This window comes from Myxocyprinus asiaticus, chromosome 2, assembly GCF_019703515.2.
Source record: "Myxocyprinus asiaticus isolate MX2 ecotype Aquarium Trade chromosome 2, UBuf_Myxa_2, whole genome shotgun sequence".
Lineage (NCBI taxonomy): Eukaryota > Metazoa > Chordata > Actinopteri > Cypriniformes > Catostomidae > Myxocyprinus > Myxocyprinus asiaticus.
Window position 1 is genome coordinate 52,098,969 of NC_059345.1, and position 13,247 is coordinate 52,112,215.

The window sequence follows — 13,247 nt, forward strand, 5'->3', positions numbered from 1 at the left end:
GCCACCCAGCAGCAGTTAAAGAAATATCTGAGAGTTTTTGAGGCAGACATAAGCCCCAGAAAGATGTTCATAGCTTTTTAAAAATCTCAAAAGCTTTCCATTTTTTTCACCTTTTCTCCTTTCTTTTCCCTATTATCTGTCTGCACTTCTTTGGCTTTGCAATGTTCTTCCAGTTCATAGATCATCAGCAGTTCTATCTGGCCCTAGACAACAAGATGATAGTGGAAATGTTGCGCACTGATCTCTCTTATCTGTCCTCTCATTGGAGGATGACAGGCCGCCCTACCGTCAGCTTTCCAATCTCCCAGACCATGCTTAGTGAGTGAAAACAGGGGCCTCTGATAAGCCAGGCTCATCTCAGATCACTACTTATTATTTGCCATAGCCATTTCCACATCTTTCAGTCTTATGAATTATTGGATAATGATTGTGAATATAATAATTACTGTTTATTTTGTGAGTCTGTAGTGAGACCATCAAGTCAGATATTTGTGAAGCTCCAGAGACATCATTTTGGGGATGTTAAATTGTTTTTCCCTTTTCTCTCTAGATGAAGACCACACAGGCTTGGACCCTGCTGTTCTGGCTACTCTTAAGAAACTACAGGATGGGTACTTTGGAGGGGCAAGGTCAGACAATGAGGATGTACAGTGGGGTTCAAAGAGTCCACTTGTGTAAACATGTCTATTTGAAGTTTTTCTTATTTAATGTTTTTCATTACAAATTATATTAATACCAAAACAATCTGAGTGAAATGTTAAAAATGTACATGAATATCACTTTGCTTTAATGAGCTGGCACAGACTTCACAAGTTAAAAACCTGATGATCCATGTTATCCCAGCATAATTTGAGAATTCATTCTACTGAGCATCTTGTGTGCTTTGATGGAAGCAAGGAAATCTGAACTTTCATACAAAGAAGATAACATGTCAATGTCACAAATTTGCTTATTTAATTAGTGATCTAGAAATAGTCTGAAATCGTAAACATTTTTATTAATTTAACATCGATATTTCTTTGTTTTAACCCTTTAAGCTCTGAGGATGTTTTAAAAGATTTCCTGTTTCAGTGGCATACCCAAAATGAACGGCTTATAACACAACAAGAAAAAAACAAGTATGTGGTATAATTTTAAAGAAAACGTTTAAAAAAAATGTAACGATATAGCTGATAAATTCAAAAAAATAAAAATAAAAAAAAAGACTTTGACTTGAAATATCTCCGGGTGTAAATAAGGTAGCTATGAAAAGCTTTTGTTTTGTTAAATTTAGTAAACTTTTGTGGTGATACGACAAAGCAATAAAAAGTTATAGGATTACCAAAATAATTTATCCTACTGTCCAAAAATGTCTCCAAACAAATAAAACATGATAATTGTACATAAGAACAAATTACACATGCAGACACAACAATGACTAAAGGTTTGCATAACATGCAAACATGATTTTAGTAATGAGATTTCACAGAATGAGTTTTATTCTGTGCCATTTGAGTCATCATTGAGTCTGTGTCATGTACTTGGCGCCATCTCCTGGTGGCCATATGTAATTAGTGATTTATCACCTAACTCTCTGCCCAAATATGGAGGACTATCACCACTGGTTGGAGCAATCTGAACCCAGTCTTATTGGTTTAGCGTTCCATGATGTTACAGCATTTCCGATGACGTCATCTGATCCAGGAAAGCTAACGTGTTTGTAGTCAGATAGCAAGATGCAAGATGCTGTGTGCACATTGTGCTTCGTGTGGGTTATCTAATGATCTATGCATCCAATTACTTTGTGTGTAGACTCGTTTTAAAGATAATCGCTGCCTCTAAGTAATGCTATGTGATATTTTATGTTATGTCAAAGAAAGTAAGAGTAAAACAATGTGAGTAAAACAAATAGACTGGTTGTATTCTACTCTTTGAGAGCATTCCAACAACATATGACTCATGGCTATTTGAGTTTGATTTTTTTTTTTTACAGATTACAATATGTTTAGTGCAAATTTTTAAATAAATCAAAACAGAACACTTCTGATTTGTCTGCAAATTTCAAAGCACTTGTTCAGTTTTGTTCATAATGCCACATGCAATGTAAATTAGTGCTTCTAAGCTTTAAAACGATACTATTTTGTGTTGGTCAAGACTGTAGTTATTAACAAGCTTAAAGGGTTACAATTCTTCAAAGTCCTACAGGTTTTTTAGCCCCAGATTTATATTCGATTTTGAATACCATACATTCAATGTGGACTTTTTGAACTTTTAAACCCCACTGTAATTAAATGTCAAGTCATCCTTCCAAACAATACGTATGAAAGTGCGATCTCTTCTTACTCCCTGCTCTCAATGTTTGCTAGGATACAGACTGGCAAGTTGTCAGAGTTCCTGACAACTTCTTGTTTTGCTCACCTGAGCTTCCTTGATAGTGGTAAGACATGCTTCAGTAACAAGGGCTGGAATGAAGATGATGATGACGGCTACTTTGCAGGTGCTGTGCATGATCTGAACTTCAATGATGGTAAGAGGACAGAATACTCTGGTAAAGAGGGTTTCTTTATTCGAGTGATGATATCTGAAATGGTCATATACTGATCTGAGATACAGAGTAAAGATTTGAATGGCTCAGATTGGTCTTAAATTTTGAATCATTATCAGTTTCGCCCATTTTATATAGATTTTTATTTCTAGGGTATATTTTAGCTTTTAAATTTTTTTTTTAGATCTTTTTACTCTTAATCATAAAGAGCAATTGATGAACTAATTTTGCAGCTCTGTTAATCTTTCCTCCAACAAATTCTATGTCTCTGACTCTTTACCTTGACCTTCCTGGTTAACTCTGGCATCTCAGACCTTTTTTCTCTACCATCATTGCAAGATGTGCATGACCTTGACGATTTTAATGCTGGATCATTTGCATATGTAAAGATTCTTGAATTGTTTTATATTGGTTTGTTGCACATTTTACTCATGTATGTGGATGTTTCTGTGAGAAATTTGGATGGCTGGGGATGAAAGCATTTTAGAAATGGCGTTTGATTTATGGAGCTTGAATTATTGTCTACGGAATGCATTTAAACCTGAAGTATGTAACTTTTTCAGTGTTAAAGTACTTCTATCCCAGCTTATTATGCAGAGATGACAATAAGTAAGCCATGCATAGTTTAATTTTTTCGAAACTCTCTCTGTGGCACTATAAAATTCCTGTGGTTGTTTTGAGCGACACGCTTAGACCCGCCCCAACAACGTTACTCAACCAATGGCGTGAGTTTAGGGCGAGACTGTCTTGACGGTTTGAACAACAGCAGATGAGGGCCGTATTCAGAAAGCTGTTTATTTTTGCAATTCCATTCAGTGGCGCTCGTGTCGCCGAAATTACATACTTCAGCTTTAAATTTGGAAATCATTATGTAATTTGTAGTTTTGTGCTTTATAAGCATATTTAATAAAGTGTGCCTTACTGCACACTGTCTCCCACATCATCGCATGTCTGTTTAACCCCTTAACTCTTTGTTTTTTCAGATACGGATGACCTAGCGCAGTACCTGGACCAGTTGTTAACTACAGCGGTGCCTCAGCCGGGGCTCAAGGTTGAGGCAGATGCAGGAGGACTTAGTCGCTTCAGGGCTGCAGCCAATAAGACACGTGAGATGGTGTCTCTCGTGAACAAAGCCAAGGAGCTCCAAATCCACAGTGAGCTGAACCAATATCAACCACTATTATGCTCAAACTGAACTCTCATTTGGTGAAAGGTAGTTTGAGATACAGTACATGATTTACCTTATTACAACACTGGTGCTGGTTGTAATGAAAACACAAAAAAACTCAGTGTTGTGTGTTTGCAACACAAAATACCTGTTTATAGCAAGCTTGTTTATAACCCCGCGTGTTTGTCCATTTCTACACTGGACAGCCTTGACTGTTTCTCAGGATTTTAAAAACCAAAACCTGTTGATCTAAAGGCTTATACTTTAATTCTTGAAATTAATTTGTAGACCAATATAAATTGTGCCTTATTGTACCTACAAAGAAAAATATATATTTAATATGAATACTGTGTGTGTGTGTGTGTGTGTGTGTGTGTGTGTGTATATATATATATATATATATATATATATATATATATATATATATGCACACACACACACACACACACACACACACACACACACACACACACACACACACATTTATACTGGAGGAAAAGCAGCCAATAAATGACCAGCGTACATGGGAACTACTTCAGTACTGTTTAAAAAGTTTGATTTTAACAGTAAGTTTTGATTAGTTTAACTTTGTTTTACATACATAATTCCCATACTTCAATTTCTGTTTTTCATAGTTGATGACTTCACTATTATTCTAAAATGTGGAAAATAGTCATAGTAAGGAATTATCAGTTTAGGTGTGACTGGTAGTGCATTATCATCGGTAGGATTATTTATTTATTTATTGGCTCTCCATCCATTTTTTTCAGATGTGCACATGTATCTTCCCAATAAGCTTTTCCGCTCCCCTCAGCCTGCATTGAATCTGAAAGACTTTCCTGGACCACGGACCAGTCGGGTGTGTGTATACACACACACACACAGGATGCAATCTTTAAACAATGCAAAACAGAGGTGATTGAAAGCTTTTTTTTTTTTCTATCTTAATCTTTGTAGGGTTCAGAGGTGGCTGTGGCCTCTCAGTGTAACCTGCCACGGGACACTGATGGTGGCATTGACTATAATGGTCTGGTCCAGTTGCTAAAAGACACTCAGAGCCTTCATGACCAGGCAGACATCCTCTTCATCCTGTTCAAAGACAAGTAAGATCCTTGTCATCTTATCATATAACTTGGATTTATAATAATATAATATAATAATTATATTGAATTTAATTGTGTTGTGTTTTCATTTATTCAATTAAATGAATTGTGATTTCTCATAGGGGAATGGAGTGGGACACCCAGGTGCATGGGAAAGACAGTACTGTCAAGAGTTTGCTGGTGGAGCTCTATGAAAAGGCAGGAGAATTGCGTTACTGGGATCTCATCCGCATGATCTCCGGTATGCTCCGCAAGAAAGTGGAGGAACTGGACTGGGTAAAGATCTAAACATAGGCCTCTGGAAAGAACATTTGCACAACTCAGACTGCTATTTGCACTTTTGAAATATAAGAAATTTTACATGAGCTCTCTCCATTAGAATTGCACACTTACCTTATATTATGTGATATATTTGTTTGTCCTTTATCAATTGTGCTGTTTTGTTTGTTTGTCATGATGATGGTTGTATTCGCAGGCTTGCTCAGATTTGTTGGCCCATCAGAAGCACTTGACAGTTGGATTACCACCAGAGCCCAGGGAGAAGACCATCACTGCGTGAGTTGTCATGAACACCACCAGCACAGATTACACTGCACTGTATTGTTAGCATGTGTGTGAGCTGGTTGTTTCTCTGCAGGCCTTTGCCTCCAGACCAGTTGGCTGCGCTTATCGATCAGGCCAGCGAGAACAACATCACTATCGCAATCCTCACGCAGGTTACACTCTCTTAAATTCTGATTATATTGAATATAAAACTTCTGACTTATGAAAATATTTTGGATAATTAATTCTGGTAAGATGATTCGTGTTTTCAATATATTTGTTGTATGCTTGTGTGTGTTAGGAGATCATGGTGTACCTGGCGATGATCATCAGAACACAGCCCAGTTTGTTCAGTGAGATGTTTCGACTGAGGATCGGCCTCATCATTCAGGTTATGGCAACTGAACTGGCACAGTCTCTAAACTGCTCAGGTACTGCTGATGATGCTAGGATGAAGATTAGAAGCAGTATAAATTATATATAGACTGTGCAAAAGTCTTAGGCTCTTGTGAGAAATGTTGCATAGTGAGGATGTCTTCAAAAATAATGCCGTAAATAGTTTTCATTTATCAATTAACATCATACAAAGTCCAGTAAACATAAAAAATCTAAATCAATATTTGGTGTGACCATCTTTGGCTTCAAAACAGCACAAATACTCCTAGGTACTTCTGGACACAGTTTTTCTTGGTTGTTGGCAGATAGGATGTTCCAAGCTTCTTGGAGAATTCACCACAGTTCTTCTATATATTTAGGCTGTCTCAATTGCTTCTGTCTCTTCATGTAATCCCAGACTGATACAATGTACATTGGGGGGCTCTGTGGAGGTCATGCGATCTGTTGCAGGGCTTCCTGTTCTTCTGTTCTATTCTATTTGGAAAAGGAATGTTTGAGAGTCTAAAATGTATATTTCCTATTATACCATGGTCTGTTCAAATACTCGATTCTGATTGGCTGGAATGCGTGCTGTTCAAACCGTTGAATGCACAGGTAGTTCCGGTCAGTTTTAATCACCGTTCGATATTAATGTGCTGTTTTTAACCCTAGTAACATAACATTACAGAGCAAGCAGAGTGAGCAATAGCAATTGAAAACATTTCCTAACCACTTTCATCAGCATAGCTAATATAATGGAATTCAGCTTGTTTTGTGCGGAGGGTGAGAGAAGGAAATCAGGACCTATTAAATGCGTCCTTCACTGTCCGGTAAGTCGATGCAAGACGATTTAAACTGTATGTGTTGTGTATGTTATGTGCTGAAGTGCCGTCAATAGCCACTAGAGGCCCCCCTTCCCCCGCGCACTAACACATCTCTGACTTAAACGCTGAAGGCGAAGTGCTGTTGTTTACGAAACGAAGGTGAACACATTTTTGCAGTGAAGCGTTACTGTGAAGAGACAAATTGCGATTTCATTCTTAATTCAGTGAAGCGTGCAGCCTGGATGGTAGTGTTGAGTTCGAGTCCACCTTAGTCGAGTCTGAGTCTTTAAACAATCGAATCCGAGTGGAGTCCGAGTCCAAATGTGGCCGAGTCGGACTCAAGACCGAGTCCATGTCGAGTCAGAGTCCGAATGAATCTATTTATGAATCTGAATTAAAATTGTAACCGTAACACTCAACATCAGTATTTTAAGCTTATTTTAACCTTCACAACTAAGAAAAACAATTTGTCAATATAAATGCAACAAAAACACCTCTGTTGCATTTCATATTCACCATTTATGATTAGTATCCTGCTGAACAAATTTCAAATTGGTTTCAGAATGAAAGCATATGCTTTAGGTGTATGAAGACAAAACTGTCCTTCAACACACTTCTTATTGTGCTCTGTTGACTTTTTTCAATTATTTGTTAATTTTCCCCCTCCACTCAGACATAGACTAAAGAAAGTGAAAGCTGCGTCAGTCATTACAACCAGAGATATTATTATATCAAAGTTTTTTTTCTACTTCATTTTCAATTTGTCCATTCAATTTGGTGTAGTTTTATCTAAAATTATGGGTGAAATACATGTAATTAATTAAATACATTTAATGTGTTTAATACATTTATTAAATGGTAATATTAAAACATTTAATAATGCCCATACATTTAAACGGAAAACTTTTTGCTGTCGAAATGCAAGTGCTAGCTTTACAGGTAACACACAGAGGTTGCGCTACAAATATGTGACGGACTGTGTTGTACAATTTCCATCATGGTCTATTTCATCCATCATATTAGTTTAAATATCCCTGATCCCTAGCATATTTTATTTTGTCTTGATATAGTCAACATTGTGATTTAATTTGGGGATCGTACTTTTAAAAGTGTACTTGCGTTATTGATATTTCTGGATGAGAGCGGCAGAGCTCGTGTGGCGATCTCTTTCACGCACACACATACAGCATGAGTGCGAGAGAGAGAGAAAGTACTTTGAAAGAGTGCGCACTGCCGCTCTCAGCCAGAATAATCACATGTAAGGACATATACGCGTGAAAACTGACGTGCAGTATCAAATACACAGAATGTATGATAGTACTAACTGTAGAGAGCACATCAATATGAAGACAATGCCAAATCCCAGACATTTAGAGGCAATTTTGAAATCCCAGCCAGATGCTTTTTTAAAAAGAGGACATGTCCAAGAAAAAGAGGATGTATGGTCACCCTATGTTATGTTATTTGTTTGCTTGCTTGTTTGTCATTGCATCACAATTGCCATGGACTCAGCTGGAGTCGGAAAAAAATCCCGAGTCCTAAAGGCTTGAGTCCGAGTCAAGTCTAAGTAAAAATGCATCTGAGTCCGTGACAAGTCCAAGTCCATTAATATTGGACTCGTGACTTGGACTCGAGTCCGAACTCGAGTACCCCAACTCTACTTGATGGCCATACCGTACCATACCGATGTCTCGGAAGTCAAAATCTGCAGGTTCCAGAGTGTTTTGTATGGTTTTCCCCTTATCATACAGTAAGTGCTACTTTTACTGTCAATGCCATATTTATAACGTCGGTTTTTCCACATTTATGTGAAAATGACAATGAATAAAAAATAAATTATACATTTTCTCTGGAGTGCCAACCCCTCTACTTTCTTTGGAAATATTTTTATTATTTCTGGAATGTGCATTTAAATTAACAGTTTTTACCAAGTGTGTGGTCACACTACTTTTTCTCTGTGTCTGAATAGGCAGAGCTGTAGATCTCATGACCCTTAGATAAAATTAACCGTTATTTTTTTGTTCTTCCTGTCAAAATTTGCACTGCAAAAAATTGATGACAGCTGTAACTAATCAATTCTGGCAAGTGACCATGTTTAAAGCGGGACAATCCACAGCTAGGTGTGCTTTAAATGATTTTAAATACACTTCTCGCTTTGCGTCAGGTGGTTCCTGGCCTCCGTCGTGCATTTAAAATCGTTTAACGCACACCTAGCCGTGAATTATCCCTTTCTTGACACACTAAAACTGAAGATATAAATAACCATCTTAAGACAAATGCTTTTGTAAAACATCTTATGTACCTACGACTTTTGCACAGTATTGTATATATAGGTTGTTAGGTTTGAGTGGGAGTTTAGGAGGGTTTAGGATGTAATGGTTGATTTTAGCCATCAGTTCATCACCTCTGTGTGTTAAAGGCGAGGAGGCCACGGAGAGTCTGATGAAACTGAGTCCCTCTGAGTTGAAGAATCTTCTCCATCACATTCTGAGTGGCAAAGAGTTTGGTGTTCAGAGAAGTGGTAAGTGACTGCATGAGAATTACTTCATCCTGTTCTACTAACCACATGCCAACAAGCAACATATTTGAGCCAAAGTCTCTGCAGTGTTGATTAGTTAATACATTGAAAATTAATGTATATTTTATGCTTGCACAAGGTCATGCCATGCAACACTAAATTTGTGCTGTGTTTGGTTGTCTGGATGTGTGTACATGTTGGCTGTTCAGTTCGTTCAGATGAAACAGGTGCCAGTCCTGTCATTTCCATCCATGAGGTCGGTAATGTTGGTGCCACTAAGAGCGAGCGGGCAGGCATCAGCAAACTAAAGAGTGACATGAAGATGGTAGGTGACTACACATCCAGATATTACATAAACACAACACGTGCTTTTATATTTTAAGAGAGAAACTAAAATTGTGTAAACACAAAAAACTGCTACAGTATATATGCTGTGCTTTTATGTGTTTAATGGTATTTACATGTTTTCAGCTGGAGGAGCTCAGGTTATCATGGTCAACCCAAAGTAAGGTGATGTGTCAAATGAGCTCTGACTCAGTCTTGTGTAATCTGTAGATAGGTTAAGGAACAAAAATCTAAGGGGGCTTTCACACTGGCAGTTTAGTCTGAAACAGCACGGTTCACATGAAAAATTGGTAATATTGGAAATAAAAGCAATTTTGCGGACCGTGGTATCGAACCGGAAATTACCTGCAGGAGGTGATCTGAGCTCAGTTGCAGTGGAACTGTGGCACAGTTTACATGAGTGAAAAAGCAACCTGTACTCGGGTCTGCACTTGTTCAGAAAGTAATTTAAGCATGACAACATCATCAGTTGCACAAAAACACACACATGCACCATGAGTGGCAGGGGAACATAAGCAGCGCTGCAAATAAATTGCTCGCAACCAGCTGTCTCCTCAAAAAAGAAAATTAGATATAGTCACCTTCTCCCAGACATGCATATCTGCTGAATTATGGCGCAAGTGTCGTTCACTCTGGTGTGCATAATGACACCAGATTAATAAAAAACACACAAATGTAGCGACCCGCGTTGTGTTCTCCATCATGTGAACGTTTGTGATGAGGCAAGTTAATGACAGAAAAGCACTGTGGTTCGACAGAATCTGAAAGAGTCTGAATCCAGACCAATGCTGCGGGGGTGGCAATAACGATCACACTTGGATTCGGACCACAGCAAACATGCCCAGTTTGAAGCCACCTTGATACAAATGGACATCAGTTGCTCAATCTGGGTGGTAATGGTTTATAATTTAAATACTTTGGAAGATAATTCCACAGTGAACCTCAAATTTGAATCTGTATTTCACATTAATGGAGGAATTTACATGATTCACTGAATCTGCAGGTGCATGACAAATGTATAATTCCATGGGTGATGTGAACATAATTGTTGAAGGGGGTGTTTCATCATGACTCAGGTACAACCTTTATAAACTGACCAACCCAATTGCTGTCTGTCTTTTTCTTTTTTTAGACATTTTCAGGTCAGTCCCTCGACATTGAACACACTGAGTCGTGGGTAAGAATCTATTGTTATTGGACTAAATGAAGTGCTCTCTAAATAAGGGATGGTTCTTGTTCAAAGCTATCTGAACACCAAATGTTGCCTGAATTATTTGGTACAACATGTATTTGCTTTAAAGGAATATTTCAGGTTTAGTGCAAGTTAATATCATTTGACAGCATTTGTGGCATAATATTGATTATCACAATTTATTTTGACTTGCGCTTCCTTAAAAAAAAAAAAAGCAAAAATCTGGGTTACAGTGAGGCAATATGCATGTTAACATGATTTTAGTGTGATAAAATCGCTTACTAACCTTTTCTGTGTAAGGTTACAGCCAAATTTACAACTTTGTTGCCATGATGATGTAATGTCAACAAACCCTAAAATGACTAAATATGATGATTTAAACAACTTTAATACATATACATTTTTAATACATTTAATACAGATAAATGAATGTAAGTGCTTTATAAAATTATAAGCTTCACATTTCTGCCTTTAAACCCTCCAAAAATTGGCCCATTCACTTCCATTGTAAGTGCCTCACTGTAACCTCCATTTTTGCTTTTTTTTTAAAGAAAAGGAGGAACGAGTTGAAGTAATTTTTTGTGGTAATCAACATTATGCCACAAATGCTGTTGATTGAGCTTAACTTGTATTGAACCTGGAATATTCCTTTAAGTAATGCCTGACAATTTGCACTTTGGTTTGTGAATTATAAGTAGCATGAGACATCTAATACAGTTTCAAGGAGACCAAATATACTGTGCCTGACATTCAGGTGTTTTGGTCAGTGAAAAAAATCTAAAATTATTGCATTTGTCAAAGCGGAAACATCAGTGAAGAGGAACAAGTGAAGTAGATTTCCATCTCTTTCATACCTCAAATAACTGGAGCCTTTTTTTGGAAAAATGAAATATCAAATGAAACCCTTTCAAGATGAAACAGCTTATTCTGAAGGCAAAGGCTAGTCATACTCCTTTATTAGGTCCTAGATATTACTACTTTGCCTCACAGTTTTCATTAGTTTGTTGATCCGATTTGCAGCCTAATGCCACGAATATTGTCATATCCTGGTTTTTAAAAGGTATGTTTGGAATCCCCCTCCAGATGGCATCCATGTATAATACTCAGCAAGATCCCTTCACCTCTTAGTACTGTATGTCATGCCTCTAGCTAGGATGTTTCACAGCTTGTTGACATGCGCTAATATGCGCTTGCAGCGGTTCCGGAGCCCTTCAGTTGATGCTTTTGATGGCTCAGTGAATGTTGGTGTGTCCCGGGACAGTCGTCAGGGCCAATGGCTGCGCAGAAGGCGGCTTGATGGTGCTCTCAACAGAGTGCCTGTAGGATTCTATCAAAAAGTCTGGAAAATTCTACAGAAGGTTGGGAGAATTTGAGTAGAAGCATTATAAATATGTACAGTCTGTAAAAGTCTGAAATATAATTTGAAGGCACTTGTCATTCTGTTTCCCACAGTGTCATGGCCTTTCTATAGAAGGCTTTGTGCTCCCATCTTCAACTACAAGAGAGGTTTGAACCAGATAGCACCTATTTTTTTTGAAAGCTTGTTTCCTCAGATGTCTTTAGACACTGCGCTTGTTTTACGTTGCTTTAATGTTTCCCTTAAGATGTATCCCCACTAATCTTCTTCACACTTAATATTCCTTTCCATCTCTGTTTTTCTCCCTCTTTCCAGATGACCCCTGGTGAGATAAAATTTGCAGTTCATGTGGAAAGGGTGCTGAACCGCGTCCCTCAGCCAGAGTATAGACAGCTCCTAGTGGAAGGGATCCTGGTACTTACCATGCTGGCTGATGTTGACATTCAAAGCATTGGCAGCATCATCCACATTGAAAAGATTGTTCACATTGCCAATGACATGTTTTACAAGGACCAGGTATGGGTTTGTGTGTTTTTTATTTAACATCAGCTCACCTGGCACATATTATGAACAAATCTCATAAGTATCCTCTCTCTCCAAACCACAGAAGGATCTTGGCGCTGAGGACAGTATTTTAGAAAGAGATCCCTCTACAAGCATCTGTCGGCTCCTGTATGATACTGCACCCAGTGGTCGTTTTGGCACGATGACTTACCTCACTAAAGCTGTGGCCACCTACGTCCAGGACTTCCTGCCTAGTGGCTCCTGTACTGTACAGTGATATAATGATGTTTTTATAGTATGGTGTGTATTGTACATTGAAGAGACCACTAATTTAGAGCAGTCAGAGATACTAATTTGAACTCCGTATAAGTCTGCAGTATGTGTGACTTAATAAGTGTCATTGTAGAATGTGTGATGGTTCTGAACAAGACTGAATAAACTCATCCTTGTTGACCAGATGCTTGACATTTCACTGCATATAATCTGTTGGTGATCCCATGTGTAATTGTAGTGCATGTTTACAGTCCAGAGACATGGAGATGTGACTACTTATATATATTTATAGATATTGATATTGATTGTGTTTTTGGCCTGTGCAGCTCTGCTACAAGTAATCAGTTGATGTTTGCATGTAAATAGTACAACCATTATGGTACTGTAGTAGCGTTCAATTGTTTTGTTTGTGATAATGAATTACAGTTTAATGAAGATGAAAATTTAAATAAACTAATTTTACTGTTAGAGTTATCCAGACATTTGTGAGTTTTTCACTTGTTCCCATCCTCATTAGTATC

At 37.8% G+C, this 13,247-nt stretch overlaps 1 protein-coding gene across 5 annotated transcripts in view; it reads left to right on the forward strand.

Moving 5' to 3' along the window:
- The window catches only part of phka1a (phosphorylase kinase, alpha 1a (muscle)), a 31,427-nt gene extending 18,221 nt beyond the window's left edge, over positions 1 to 13,206 (forward strand). For 4 of the 5 annotated variants that reach the window (XM_051712894.1, XM_051712911.1, XM_051712916.1 and 1 more), the window contains 18 exons: positions 174 to 318; positions 551 to 629; positions 2,346 to 2,506; positions 3,508 to 3,678; positions 4,463 to 4,551; positions 4,650 to 4,795; positions 4,918 to 5,071; positions 5,271 to 5,350; positions 5,433 to 5,511; positions 5,640 to 5,769; positions 8,957 to 9,058; positions 9,265 to 9,380; positions 9,527 to 9,565; positions 10,533 to 10,577; positions 11,789 to 11,950; positions 12,045 to 12,098; positions 12,265 to 12,465; positions 12,557 to 13,206. In XM_051712894.1, coding sequence (XP_051568854.1) covers positions 174 to 318; positions 551 to 629; positions 2,346 to 2,506; positions 3,508 to 3,678; positions 4,463 to 4,551; positions 4,650 to 4,795; positions 4,918 to 5,071; positions 5,271 to 5,350; positions 5,433 to 5,511; positions 5,640 to 5,769; positions 8,957 to 9,058; positions 9,265 to 9,380; positions 9,527 to 9,565; positions 10,533 to 10,577; positions 11,789 to 11,950; positions 12,045 to 12,098; positions 12,265 to 12,465; positions 12,557 to 12,730 — 2,127 coding nt within the window. In that variant the 3' untranslated portion in view covers positions 12,731 to 13,206. The remainder of the gene's footprint in view (positions 1 to 173; positions 319 to 550; positions 630 to 2,345; positions 2,507 to 3,507; positions 3,679 to 4,462; positions 4,552 to 4,649; positions 4,796 to 4,917; positions 5,072 to 5,270; positions 5,351 to 5,432; positions 5,512 to 5,639; positions 5,770 to 8,956; positions 9,059 to 9,264; positions 9,381 to 9,526; positions 9,566 to 10,532; positions 10,578 to 11,788; positions 11,951 to 12,044; positions 12,099 to 12,264; positions 12,466 to 12,556) is intronic. The other variant, XM_051712904.1, reaches the window with a different exon arrangement.
- The last annotated feature ends 41 nt before the right edge of the window (positions 13,207 to 13,247 follow it).